General features: G+C 35.0%; 1 protein-coding gene across 13 annotated transcripts in view; it reads left to right on the plus strand.

Moving 5' to 3' along the window:
- The window catches only part of SLC38A9 (solute carrier family 38 member 9), a 102,023-nt gene that overhangs the window by 45,638 nt on the left and 41,106 nt on the right, over window positions 1-15,279 (plus strand). For 12 of the 13 annotated variants that reach the window (XR_013764702.1, XR_013764703.1, XR_013764704.1 and 9 more), the window contains 5 exons: window positions 3,286-3,418; window positions 7,449-7,570; window positions 7,708-7,771; window positions 7,971-8,061; window positions 11,303-11,473. Coding sequence is in view for 9 of the 13 variants with exons in the window: in XM_079145275.1 (XP_079001401.1) it covers window positions 3,286-3,418; window positions 7,449-7,570; window positions 7,708-7,771; window positions 7,971-8,061; window positions 11,303-11,473 (581 nt within the window). In the remaining 4 variants the exon portion in view is untranslated. The remainder of the gene's footprint in view (window positions 1-3,285; window positions 3,419-7,448; window positions 7,571-7,707; window positions 7,772-7,970; window positions 8,062-11,302; window positions 11,474-15,279) is intronic. The other variant, XM_079145270.1, reaches the window with a different exon arrangement.

The following is a 15,279-nucleotide window of genomic DNA, read 5'->3' on the forward strand; positions in this document are numbered from 1 at the left end:
TGCTAGAGAAGTTGAACATTTTTTATGTGTTTTTTGACCATAGAACAGGGTTTTTGAAAGAGATTTTAATAGGTATCAGAGGAAGTTGGAAACATGTCAACAAACCAGAGATTAACAATATTTTTCTAGTAACAATAAGAAATGGCTAGGTACAATAACTTTATTAACTTCTTTTCTGTGAACTTGGTGAAAAACTGCACAGCAGACATTAAATACCAAGCAGGTAGAAGCAAGTACAGTCGGGTCATTATTTTGAATGTTTATTTGCATGAGCTTTTTTGGAACACCTGATTCCCTTTTCGTTTTTTAACAAATTATCCCAGCCTGTCAGGGATATGAATAAATGGACAGTTTTAAGTCAAGGTCTCCATGTTGGAATTAACCTTCTTAAGAGTCATGGAATTGTTATTAAACTTAAAAGAAGCATAACTGGTTGGTACAAGGGTGGAGACAGATTTAAAAGCCAAAAAATTTTAAGGAATTTAAGGAGTGGAACTCAGGAAAGGTGTTAGTAGAAATAAGGTTTCTCTGTTTATAAATGTTTTAAATGAACACATAGGGTTTGAGTCACATTTTGAAATATTTTATAAATTTTACTTAATATTAAAAGCATTTTTTCCTGTGGCATGACCATAAATATTTACAAGGTGAGACAGATATAACTTCTTTATTTTCAGTGTGGCACAGCTGAGCTACATAAAATGGGAAGTAACATTGATAGGAAGCAATCATGTGAAACTATAGTCAAAAGAAAAAAGCTCAAGTTTCAGAAGTTTTATTCTGAACATTACTCTCTATGTAGTATTTTTAATTTTTAGAATGTTTTAAGATCCAAGTAAAGTTCACTTTAAAAATGTATTTTCACTCTCCCAAATGAGACTATAAGCATATGTTTCTGTTAATTCAGTTAAATTATGCTGAGTTGTATATTTTTAAAGAGAATCTATATTCCAAAATATTTGTTTGAACAGGCACTCGGCATCTCGATGAAAACAGTTGGAAAAGAAAAACTTTCAGACTCATTCTGCTCTCATAGTACCCACGCCAACTGAGCTGGTACAGTTAACACTTCTGTAAGAGGCCGGGAGCCAAGAAGTTTAGCACTTCCTGAACTGCTTTTCAGCAGGCCTTTAAATCCACATAGTGGTTGATGTTAATATCATTACATTTTCAGAGTCAAAAGCTATACGTAGAACATCTGTACCTCTTTCTATCAGTATAGTACTTATTATTTTTTTAGAAACCCATGGTTAGTTTCAGTCTCTGAATATTGGCATTCTTTTTTCAAAAAAATTTTTTTTAGTTGTAGATGGACACAATACTTTTATTTTATTTATGTATTTGTATGTGGTGCTAAGGATCAAACCCAGTGCCCTCACACAAGCTACGTGAGTGCCCTACCACTGAGCCACAATCCCAGCCTTGAATATTGGCATTCTTGGGGCACCATTCTTGCAAATAAGATGGGAATGCCCTACAGATTGTCACTCCAGGTATGGTAAAACCCTTTTCCAGATAACAATATTTTATATTGCTTTTTACTGAATGTCACAGTAGAGAGAGGAGGGTTGGTAGTTGTTAGGCTACCAAATAAGTAGCCTCTGAACCATTCTTTTCATTATATCCCCTTAAAATTTATTGATTCCATTTAATGCATTCAGCAGTAATATGCTTGCTGTATGTATATCTCTATACTCATGTATTTGCTCTATTAAGTGCTTTACTTACATTTTTGTTGAATTGACCTAGATAGTACCCACAATATTTACATGCTGTGTTGGAGAGTAAATAATAAAAGATTCCAAGATTCTGTATGCTAATTAGACAAGAGTAAGTTCAACATCTATACTAGCAGATTCACAAATATCATATAAAGTTAGCTGGGAAAATAGCTGAAATTAAATTTCAAGTTATTTGGCTTTCCAAGTTCTTACCTCAAAATGCAATTAACAATGTCTCCCCAAAGTATTACTATACTTCAATATATTTTAAGCTTCTTTCAGAACCATATGTGTAGAGTTATATGAAGCCAATGATAGATCTCCTGGTTTCTTTTTTTCCATAATTCTTTTGATCTGTATATAATGTGAAATGGCAAATTACAGTTTGGGCACAGGGTTATTTGTGACTTCTAGAGGTCTGAGAATTAGCAGAGAAATGCAGTCCTTTTGTGCAACTCTGTCTGGTCTTTCCATTTGAGTGGTATGTTTAGAAAGTAAATGAGAGTCTAGGTGTGGTAGCACACACCTGTAATCCCAGCTACTCTGGAGGTGAGGCAGGAAGATCACAAGTTCTGGGACAACCTGGGCAACTTGGCAAGACCCTTTCTCAAAATAGCTGGAGATGTAGCTCAGTGATAGAGTACTTGCCTAGCTTGTACTAGGCCCTGGATTCAATTCCCAGTACTGCAGAAAGGAGGTAGGGAAGAAAAAGAGAGAAAGAAAGAAGGGAAGGGAAGAAAAGGAAGGGAAAAAAAAAAGAGAGAAAAAAGGAAGAAGAAGAAAGGAAAGGTGAAAAGAAAGGAGTGGAGGGAATTCCAGAAAGAAACTGAAGGGGTTGATGATTGAAAATAATGATTGAAAACCAGAATCTGCAGTTGATTAGGGCATCGTGATGGGAAGGATGTATATATAAATAATAGCATAATAGAGTATATGACCAAAATTCAATAAGACTAGAATGAGGCAAAATATCTTTAGTGTCCTGATGTTCCATTTCATACTACTTTGGGTAAGTCTCACAAGGAAAATGATTGAGATCACTAGTCCTTGGTACATGAATTGAGAAATAAGAATTTTATTTTAGGAAATAACCTTGTCTTATAAAGAAAGAGTAGAGACTTTTCAGTAGGACATTTTTATCTGTAATTTCTCTGATTGGGTGCCAGAAACTGTTTAAGAGACTAGTTAAAGCTGTTTCTAAGTTTCATTGTTGGAAACTAACAACTGCTGTAATTCCTTTTTTTTTTTTTTTTTTTTTCATTGCTGTATTTCTTTTTAATAACTGATTTAAGGTCTTCCTGTTATGCTCCTCTATTGGAAAATTCCTTAAGATTAGAAAGTATGTTTAAAGTAAAAATAGTATGAGACAAAAACTTTATTCTGTGGATAGGATAATACTTCTTTTGTGACATTTTCTTTTCCCACCAAAAGTGAGGAGTAACTGCCTTGCCTTTGTGCATCCCATTTCTAATGGAGGACAAGAAGTTATTTTCTTCAATGGCTGACTTCCAGAATTTCTGCCTTTTTTTATATATTTTTGTCAAGTATATATTCCCTTCTTTAGGCCTTTCTATATAGAGCCCACAAACATCGTCAGCGTGAATGATGTCATTCAGAGGGTTAGTGACCATGCCTCTGCTATGAACAAGAGGATTCATTACTACAGCCGGCTCACCACTCCTGCAGACAAGGCACTGGTAAGAGGCAAAGCCTTACTAATTGCCTGAAGTTAAATTGAAATGAACAGTGAACAACATAAACCAGGGCAACTCCCAGTGGTTGAACGTTTTGCTGGCTGTATTCCAAGGACAGCATTATGTGAAGTCAAAGATAGTAATTAATACGTGATCTACATCTCTGTGTAGTTTATTCTTATCTAGCCTGGCAGAGAGAGATTTGAAACTCTCTGTGTTGACAACAGCCTGGAGAGTTTTTTTGGATTAAATTCTGCTTATCCCCATTCCCAAGATCTCTGAGGAAGATAAATTACTTTTGAAGTGGCAGCTTAGATCATTGATTTAAAACATGAACAATAAGATACTCGTTAGTCTGTTCAATTTTTAACTGGGAAGTTACAAAGTTAGAAATTTTTCTGGAGGAGTGAGAAACTGTAATGTGTTCATCCATACATGTAATATTTTCCTATTTAGCATTATCCTTTTATAGATCAAAAACAAGAGTTAAACAACCAGATACTACAGAATTTTAGGCTTTGTAGACTACATTCCATCTTTCTTTCTCTGTTTTGTTAATAGCCATTAAAAACAGAAGAAACATTCTTATTGAAAGGGCTTTAAGTAATCAAGTGAAGGCTAGATTTGCCATAGTTGGATTACCCTTGATCTTTTTTGTTTGTTTTATCATTGTAGGATGAAAAATATGTAAGTAATTTGGTTCCTTATCAGAATGGTCACATGTAAAATATTCAGAAACTTGAAAACTTAAAAAAGTGGTAATTTTCTAGGAGAAAATATGATTCTTAAAATAGATATTAGTAATAAAAAGGAAAAAAGGAACCATATACAAGATTTTTACCAAGGGGCAAGGACTGGACATTACTTAAACATATGTATCTCATTCAATCTTTGCAGTAGCTATGTGATGTAAGCATTAATTCTCCTTTCGTGTGGCCAAAGTAAAAACTTCCAAAATGTTCTAGGTAGTATAATTTATTTCTCAAATTTGGGGGACTTTATACCCTCCACAGGACTTTACATCAGTAGTGATGATAATGTCTTAGTTCCATAATTGAATTATCTAAGCCCTTTGAGAAGTACATGTAATCCTGTATCTATGGTCTAATTCACACCTTCTGGGTGCTGTACTCTTGGAAGCAAATTTCAGAAATACTAGCTGGGAGTCTAGACCTGAGTGTACATGGTTTGTTTGGAAACTAAGTCTGTATTGTGCACCAAGTTGAATCCCTTTTGTTAACTGACACCGAGATGACTCTAGTAGATCAAAATATATAAACAGTAATCTGCAAATATACAATAAACAATGTCATATAACCATTTTTAATGAATGTGTTTATGTATCCACATTCACCTTCAGAAGAATCCCAAAGATACCCCCCCGCCCCCCGGGAATAACAGAATAAAACCACCAGTGTCAGTTATAGAGTTAAGAATTTTGGTTTATGAAAATTTTCCCATTTACTTTAATATGTTTTTCTAAAATAGGGAAGGGAAGAAAATCATTATCTTCCAATATCTCCTGGATACTGGCTAATAAAAGTGTAGCCTGCACAGATTGGCATTATCAGCATTACTGAGGGCTTAGGAAAAAAATGGATAATTTTAGGCCTCATTTCAGACCTACTGAAGCAAACCTACATATTAAGAAGTTCCCTGTGTGATTCATAGTAATATTTAATCTGAAAAGCACCACCATAGACCACTACCAGAGTGGGGTCTACCCTTCAATATTTCTGTGTCTCCTATGAATTTGCCACTCACCTCCGCCCCCATTCTCTATGTCTCCCCATTCACACAGTACAAACCAGGCACAGGACCTGGAATGAGGTGTACATGAGGCAGTTTGACTCTGCCTCCTTTCTCTAGACAGTCAGTATAAGAACACTGCCAGAACTTTCCACTTTTTACTTATCCTGTCCCTAACTTTTTATTTTCATATATTCTGAATTGGCTTTGCTAGCCATAGTGGTTTTTCTCCTGCCTAATACAGACATGGCCTGTCCTTTTTAATTGTTACTCATGGCCGAGGACAACAGGATTCAGACCCAAGAAGATTGTGGGTAAAGAGAAGGCAAAAGACCTTTTTCCATATGTCTTTGTATCTCTGGGAAATGGTTGTTTCCAAAGCCACACCATGCATAACACTCAAGATATTCTTTGCCTTCAAGACACCACCACACATATGCATAAAAAGAGAAGAAAATGCTGGGCTTGGTGGCACACACTCGTAATCTCAGCTACTCAAGAGGCTGAGGCAGGAGAATTACCGATTTCAGGCCAACTAGGCACCTTAGCAAGACCTTGTCTCAAAATAAAATTAAAAAGGGCTGTGTATGTAGCTCAGTGATAGGACACTTGCCTAGCCTGCGCAAGGACCTGGGCTCAAAACCAAGGAAGGAAAAAGGAAAAGGATGACGCTTTTTCATTTTGTACCAATCCACAACCCATCTCCTCTATTCCTACTGAGTCCAGATACTCCACCTCTTCCATGAAGTCTTCTCCAACTATTCTGGTTTCCATTACTGTTGTTATTTGTTATTTCTTTGGTGCAGTATACCATAGAGTTGATTTTTGTTATCTTCTATCCTTGTCTGATGTGTCCTTCAACTGGAATTTAAAGCTTGAAGCTATATATGTATTGTCTTGAATGCTAAACCTAGCACAGGGTTGTAAATTTCATAGTAGATGCTAAATATAAAAAACTATTAGTTTATAAACAGTCAGGTTCTGTGCTTTTTAGGACTGCCTCTTTTTTTTTTTTTTGGTTCCAGGGATTGAACCCAGGGACATTTAACCACTGAGCCACATTCCACAGCCCTTTTTTTGGTTTGTTTTTTTGTTCTTTGAGACAAGGTCTCACTAAGTTGCTGAGGCTGGCTTTGAACTTGTGATTCTCTTGCTTCAGCTACTAAGTGGCTGGAATTACAGATGTGCCACAGTGTGTCCAACCTAGGACTGCCTATTCTTAAAGAACTATTCTTAGGGAGATGGGCAGAATTCTATCAGGAAGCGCAGTATTCTTTTCCCTCTAAAATAGGAAGATAGAATTAGGAAGAAATGAAGACAATAATTTGGGAGCTATATGTATAAGAAATGTTTCTGTTATGTCTTCAGTCTCCATTGGCTCCTTTCCTTTTGTTACATACTTAAAAATTTTCCTTTAAAATCCTTGTTTTGTGTTGGTCCAGGTGGTACCAGCATAGGTGGTTCACACCTGTAATCCTAGTGGTCTGAGAGGCTGAGGCAGGAAGATCATGAGTTAAAAGCCAGCCTCAGCAATTTAGCGAGACGCTTATCTACTCAGTAAGACCCTGACTCTAAATAAAATATAAAAAGGGCTGGGGGTGTGGCTCAGTGGTTAACCACCCCTGGGTTCAATCCTCAGTACAAAAAAAAAAGAAAAAAATTTCTCGTTTTGCCTTTTCTTTAAGCCCATCTTAGATCACCTTTTTCTTCTGTTATAGTTAAAGTTTTTTTTTTTTTAGTTGTCCATGAATCTTTATTTTATTTATTTATATGTGGTGCTGAGGATTGAACCCACTGCACACATGCTAGGCAAGCACTCTACCACTGAGCTGCAACTCCAGCCCATAAAGCATTTTTTTAATTGTCTGTATTTATTATTTACTTCTTTACCTCCATTGACTCCTCAATTATTTATATTCTGAGATCCCTGCCTGTCTCTTTGCTGAAACTATCCTCTCATCAGAGTTCAGTGACCATTTGGTTCTTGAAATTCTCCTCACTTAAGGCCAGTCTACTCCATTTAGATTTCCTTAATCTCATTCTTTGCTTGTTCTTTTTCCTCCTTTTTCATGGGGATGAAGAGAAAAATATTTTTGACAGTTGCATAAATTTATGTTCCTTTAGATCTTCTACATTTGAAAAAATATTTTAATTCACTAATCAGGGATGCATACTGTTTATTCATGGTATTTAGAAACATGTCTGCCATTAGTACTCTGATGTATAGAATGTATCCTAGTTTGCACATTCACTTTTTCTGACATTTCTATTTCTTTTTCACCAGATTGCTCCAGACCATGTAGTTCCAGCTCCTGAGGAATGCTATGTATATAGTCCATTGGGTTCTGCTTATAAACTTCAAAGTTGCACTGAAGGATATGGTAAAAATACCAGTTTAGTAACAATGTGAGTAAAATTAATTTTTGGAGCATGACTTGAACTGTATAGGAATACAATTTACTGATTATTTTAATTTTTTCCTTAATGAAAATGTTTGAAGAGTTTAACTCCGCCTTTTAATGGCTGCTATTCTGTGTTTTCAGTTTTATGATTTGGAATACCATGATGGGAACATCTATACTAAGTATTCCTTGGGGCATAAAACAGGTAATATAATTTTTTAGCATACTTTGTGTCTGAAAATGTTGTCTCTCTCTATTGTCTTATAATAAAATGACATACAATTCATTAAACTGATGGTTAAATAGTTTTTGATTATCAGGTTTCTATGATTGTTTAGGGTCACATACTATAATTATATATGAATTTATTCTTACATGATGATATATGTTGTTCTATATTCCAGGCTGGATTTACCACTGGAATGTGTGTCATCATACTGATGGGCCTTTTAACACTTTATTGCTGCTACAGAGTGGTGAAATCACGAACTATATGTAAGAATTTGACACAGTAAAAATAAGATTATTAATTAGGGTATTAATAAAGTTATTTGCCATTGAGGCAGATCCTAATGTGTATATTCCACATGTCTGTCAATTTTGTACTTAAAAGATTTACTTCTCTAATTCACAACTTTCAACTGACCTGATCTGTTAATGCATTAGTGGCTGCCTTCGAAATACAGAGAAACTGGGAGTTCTTTGCAGAATGCCTTCACTTTGTTTCTAGTTTCCTCATAAGAGTAATTAAAAGTTGTATTTTTAAAATCAGGTCTTTGTCAGAACTAAATTTAGAATTCTATGGTTATTATTAGTATTGGTTACTTGTTTTGACCTAGCCATACCAAAAGACCTAAATGTTAGAATCTTCTAAAAATAAAAATTATAAATAGAAAAATATGAAAATGTGAGCAATTCTTACAAAGTTTTGTGAGCACATTGCCTCTGCTCATCTATATAAATTCTGGGTTAAGAAATTTTTTTTTTTTTATTAATAGGGTATCACATTGTTACCCAGGCTGTCTCAACCCAGCCTGGGCTCAAACTTGTAAACTCAAGTGATCCTCCGCCTCAGTCTCCCCAGTAGCCGGGACTGCAGGTGTGCACTATCACACCTGCCTATTGGATGAGGGAAATATCTTTTTAGGTCATTTTAAAGTAATTTAGGACCTAAATACACATGCATTATTTCATTTGCTCTTAGTATGTATAAACCAACTCACCCAATTTTACCTCTAGTTTTTTCTTGTCTCCACTAAGCAACTTTCTTTCTTTTCCTTCTGCCGCCTCCTCCTCCTCCTCCTCCTCCTCCTTCTTCTTATTCTCCTATCTCTCTCTCTCCCCTCTCCCCCTCCCTCTCTCTCTCTCTCTCTCTCTCTCTCTCTCTCTCTCTCTCTCTCTCTCTCTCTCTGGTACTGGTGATTGAACCTAAGGGCACCTTTACCACTGAGCTACATCCCCAGTTCTAGTCCTATTTATTTATTTTGAGACAGTGTCTTGCTAAATTGCTGAGGCTGGCCTCGACCTTGTGGTCCTCCTGTGTCAGCCTCCAAAGTCACTGGGTTTATAAGCATGCACCACCTTGCCTGGCTTTAAGCAGCTTCTTTATTTAGGTACCAAATGTCATCTTAGTCACTTGGAGAGTATTGTTTAAAAATCTTAAAAAAAGGATTTATTCTAGTTCCTAAATGAGAAAGTTTAGCCTTAATTTTACTCTTTTTCAGTTTTTTTTTTTTTTCGGTGCTGGGGATTTGAACCCAGGGCCTAGTGCTTGTGAGGCAAGCACTCTACCAACTGAGCTATATCCCCAGCCCTCTTTTTCAGTTTTGACTGAACTTGAAAGACCTCTTTAAACATATGTAGTGAGTGCATATCTTAATTCAGGGTCTTTTTTAAAAATGAGAACATAGCTTCTACTGGTTTTCTCTATAGTTGTTTAAAAAAAAAAAAAAACAGGAAGCACCACGGTACTTAAAACTATTCCATATAATTTAAAAGGATAAATTTGTATTAATCTATTTTACTAAGTCAACACAACCTAATACAAAATCTGATAGTAACAAATAAGGAAATAAAAATAGCTGGGTGTGGTGGCACATGCCTATAATCCCAGTGGTTCAGGAGCTGAGGCAGGAGGATCAGGAGTTCAAATCCAGCTTCAGCAACTTCAAGAGGCCCTAAGCAACTCAGTGAGACCCTGCGTCTAAATTTAGGGGAAAGGGGCGGGGGGGGGGGCGTTGGGAATGTTTCTCAGTGGTAAAGTATCCCTGGGCTCAATCCCTGGAAAAAAAAAAAAAAAAAAAAAAAAAAGGAAAAAGAAAAATATATGATTGAAAACTATTTTTTTGGTACTGGAAGTTGAACCTAGGGGTGCTTAACCACTGAGCCACATACCCCAGCCCTTTTTAATATTTTATTTAGAGACAGGATCTTGCTAAGTTGTTTAGGGCCTCACTAAGTTATGGAGGCTGGCTCTTAACTCATGACCCGTGCCACTGGAATTACAGGCTTGTGACTGCTGTAAACTTCTTAATAAAGCATTATCAGATGGAAAAAGCAGTATTTCAAAAGAACAATACCCTATGTTGAAAGTAAGGTATATTCTCATAAAGCAAAGATGTTTCATTATTATGAAATCCAACATAATTCAGTACATTAAAGAAATATCCACAATGATATCAATAGATTCCAAAACAGACAGTAATAGAGTTAAGCAAATACTCCTGATTAAAATTCTTAAGTGAAAGGCACTGTTTAAACGTGGTACAGCCTAGTCCTGGGTCTGGTGGCACAGGCCTATAATCCCAGCAACTCAAGAGGCTGAGGCAGATCTCAAGATTGAGGCCAGTCTCAGCAATTTAGTGAGGCCCTAAGCAACTTAGCAAGACCATCTCAAAATAAAAAATAATTTTACAAAAGGGTTGGTGATGTAGCTTAGTGTTTAAAGCACCCCTAACAAACAAACAAAAAGCCATGTTAATGTCTTATCTATTCCCAAACTCATACAAGTATCATTCTAAAGTGATAAAATGCTAAAGCTATTCCTATTAAAGTAGTAATGCTCCACTTTAATGTTTCCATTAAACCATAGTAATACTCATAATTGTTCAGGGTTTTTTTGAGTTATCAAATGAAGTGAAAAATAAAAATCAATATAAAAACTAGAAAAGAATGAGCTTGGTGGTAGTTAGATCTCTAGTATCAAAAAAAAAAAAAAAAAAAAACAAATGAAACAAAAGTAGAAAAGACTTAGAATTATATCATATGAAAAGATTTTTATTAAAAATGCTAAGTTACTAGCACTATTAGAGATATGAAAGCAAATTGCATATAAGGTTAAGAATCAATAACTAGAACTACAAAGCTCACAATAGTAAGCTTAGAAGTAAATTTAGCAACATATCTGCTGGAAGAAAAATATAAAATCATATCTAAGAGCAAAGAACAAGAGCTGAACAAGTGAGAAAAAGATACCATGTTATTATTTTAAGACGAAATCTAAGTTACCCAAACTGCCTCAAATTTAGTGATCCTTCTCCCTCAGCCTCCTGAGTCGCTGGGCTAACGAGCATGTACCACCCCCCAGCTTCTGTGTTTTTTAAATGCATTTATTTCTGGTGGTAAAATATCTGTAATCTTTTGCTAAATGTTTTCAGTTAATTTGAGAAACACACATTATCAATATGGAATATATGACCTGCACCTGTTTTTGTTCTTTCTCTTTGATTTTCTCTAGGTTCATTGGATACCACTACCTGGGAATATCCAGATGTCTGCAGATATTATTTTGGTTCCTTTGGACAGTGGTCAAGTCTCCTTTTCTCCTTGGTGTCTCTCATTGGAGCAATGATAGTTTATTGGGTGCTTATGTCTAATTTTCTTTTTAATACTGGAAAGTTTATTTTTAGTAAGTATTGTTATCATACAGTTTAATGCAATTACTTTCTAATACAATTACTATTGTAGTTCCAACCTTAAATTCTAGGACTTAGGTATACAAAATAAGAAGTAATATAAGTATGTAATTTTGGAAAATTTATGGTTCAGTTTGTTTTTCATGATTGTGATATCAAATATAATATGTATGTTCATTTGCAAACATTAATTTTCGAGTAAATAATATTCCTTCATTCTCTAATTAATATAAAATATTTCCATAACTCAGTAGCTATTTTCAGCATTGTTTTAATCTTTTCCACAAAATTTTAGTATTGTAACAGAAAAGTTTATAAAAATCATTAGTGTTTGTTGCTAAAGAATTTGATGTGTAGACTAGGAGAAATAAGTTTCAGGTACTTATTTTCAAAACATTAGGCTCTAAAATTAGGAAATAGTAGAATAATAGAATTCATGTGATAAATATATTATTTATATACTACAAAATTATAATCTGCCCGAATAAGCTACTCGAATTCTGAAGAGAGTCTTAGAAATTCAGATCGCATGCTCTTTATAATGTTTTTTAAGTTGAATACAGGAAGTTCATCTTATATTACATAAGATTCCAAATTATTTCTCCCTAATAACTGATAGACCTAAAACTTAATATGTTTAACTGCCTTTAAATAAACTATATATTTAAATTGTGGATTTACATGAAAGCTAGTCTCTGTACTACTATTTAAGTAAGGGGTCGGGAGTTCTACTCTTATTTTAAACAATAAAATTAGCATTTTAATTAAATGTTTTATTACCAAATGTTTTTATTGTCAAAAAATTGTGAAACATTTCAAACTACAAAAAAATGCAGGAGTTAATATAAATACCATTATACCCACTAACAAGCTTTAGTATTTTAACATTTACCAAATTTATATTAGTTCTCTATTCTTTTTTTTTTTAATTTTTATTTTAAACAAATGGGATACATGTTGTTTCTCTGTTTGTACATGGAGTAAAGGCATACCATTTGTGTAATCATAAATTTACATAGGGTAATGTTGTTTGATTCATTCTGTTATTTTTTCCTTCCCCCCCACCTCTCCCACCCCTCCCACCCCTCTTTTCCCTCTATACAGTCCTTCCTTCCTCCATTCTTGCCCCCCTCCCTAACCCTAACTCTAATCCTAACACTAACCCCTCCCTCCCCCATTATGTGTCATCATCCACTTATCAGCGAGATCATTCGTCCTTTGGTTTTTTTGAGATTGGCTTATCTCACTTAGCATGATATTCTCCAATTTCATTCATTTGCCTGCAAATGCCATAATTTTATCATTCTTTATGGCTGAGTAATATTCCTGTGTGTGTGTGTGTGTGTGTGTGTGTGTGTGTGTGTGTATCACAGTTTCTTTATCCGTTCATCAATTGAAGGGCATCTAGGTTGGTTCCACAATCTGGCTATTGTGAATTGAGCAACTATGAACATTGATGTGGCTGTATCTCTGTAGTATGCTGATTTTAAGTCCTTTGGGTATAGGCCAAGGAGTGAGATAGCTGGGTCAAATGCTGGGTCATTCCAAGTTTTCTAAGGAATCTCCACACTGCTTTCCAGAGTGGCTGCACTAATTTGCAGCCCCACCAGCAATGTATGAGTGTACCTTTCTCCCCACATCCTCGCCAACACCTGTTGTTGCTTGTATTCTTGATAATCGCCATTCTAATTGGGGAGAGATGGAATCTGAGGGTGGTTTTGATTTGCATTTCTCTTATTACTAGAGATGTTGAACATTTTTCCATATGTTTGTTGATCGCTTGTAGATCTTCTGTGAAGTGTCTGTTCATTTCCTTAGCCCATTTGTTGTTTGGGTTATTTGCATTCTTGGTGTAGAGTTTTTTGAGTTCTTTATAGATTCCGGAGATTAGTGCTCTATCTAAAGTATGATTGGCAAAGATTTTCTCCCACTCTGTAGGCTCTTTCTTTGCATTGCTGATAGTTTCCGTTGCTGAGAGAAAGGTTTTTAGTTTGAATCTATCCCAGTTGTTGATTCTTGCTTTTATTTCTTGTGCTGTGGGAGTCCTGTTAAGGAAGTCTGGTCCTAAGCCGACATATTGAAGATCTGGACCTACTTTTTCTTCTATAATCTGCAGGGTCTGTGGTCTGATTCCGAGGTCCTTAATCCATTTTGCGTTTAGTTTTGTGCACGGTGAGAGATATGGGTTTAGTTTCATTCTGTTGCATAGTTCTCTATTCTTATGAAAATAAAATATTACAGATATAATTGAAGCCACATGTGCAGTCCCCTTCACAGTTTCATTTTCCTTCTTCCCTAAATTTGGTGTTTTTCACTCATGCATGTTTTTGAATTTTTACCACATAACTATGTGAACAACATGTAGTGTTGTCTTTCATGTTTTTAATCTATTCAAGTTCTTTTGCAACTTGCTTTTTGTCATCTTTATTAATACACAGTTCATTGTAACTGCTTTACCATATTTAATAATTTTAATATACTAACACTTTTTCATCCATTTTCTTGTTGATGAACATTTACTTTATTTCGCTATTACAAGTAGCACTTTTTAAACATACTTATTTCTGTTTCCTTGTAAGACAAACTTCTAGAAATTGGAATATTCACTTTTTCAACCTTGTTAGAAATTGCCAAATTATTCTTTATCCTTCTTTTACCAGTTACACTGGTACCGGCAATTATGAAAGTTTCCCTCCTTCCACATTCTCTCAACAGGTGTTGTAGACAAATTTTATCACTCAGGATGTGGTTTTTATTTGTGTTTCTGTTCATGAGGGGTGACAGTAGACATCTTTTCTTAATTGTGTAAAGTAACTTATTCATGTTCTCCCAACAATTGGATTGTTGATCATTTTCCTATTTATAGGAGCTCTTTTATCCATCATATTACAAATATCTTCTAGTTATTGGCTTGCCTTGACTTTAATTTCAAATCCATAATTTTTTCCATTAAGGTCTATGGACCTATACATTTTAAAATCAACTTGTCAAGTTCCAGAAAAATACAATTAGGATTTGATTGAAATTGCATTCAACTTTTAAGTCAACATGCCATATTGATGCCTTTAAGGTACTGAGTTTAGAAGTGGATTAGAATTACAGTGGATTTATAGGTGTGGAGAAAATTTGCATAATTAGAATACTGAGTTTTCCTATCCTTGATTGCAGCATGGCATAATTCTCTGCTTATAAGCCTTTAAATTTTTCTTGATAAAGTTCTTGCATATTTTTTTTGAGAATTCTTCCTCAGTACCTTAAATTTTTTTTCAAATGTGATTTTAATTTAATATACAACATGTGCACTTTGTTATAGAAAATTTCAAACATACAAAGGAAACAGCAGTATAAGGAACCTACATATTCCCCCCGCCCCGTAGCTTCAACAGTTGTCAACATGTCTTTCTGCAATCATCTGTAGTAGTGTTTCTCAACTGTTTTTTCATTATTGCCCCCTTAAGGAACCTTTTAGGTATTTTTTCTCCCTAATCGCCCCTCCCATTAAATTTTAATATCTCAGATATAATGTAGATTTGTTCATGAACTGTATGTATGTCTGTGCTTTATATACAAAAAATAGTAAGGTTTTTTTTCTCCCCTTTGGGAGCAATACTATTAAGAAAGCATGATCCGGGCTGGGATTGTGGCTCAGTGGTAGAGTGCTTGCCTAGCACATGTGAGGCACTGGGTTTGATCCTCAGCACCACATATAAACAAACAAACAATCAAATAAATGTATTGTGTCCATCTACAACTAAAAAAAATATTAAAAAAAAGAAAGCATGATCCACATTGTACATAT

Source organism: Sciurus vulgaris, assembly GCF_902686455.1.
Source record: "Sciurus vulgaris genome assembly, chromosome: 6".
Lineage (NCBI taxonomy): Eukaryota > Metazoa > Chordata > Mammalia > Rodentia > Sciuridae > Sciurus > Sciurus vulgaris.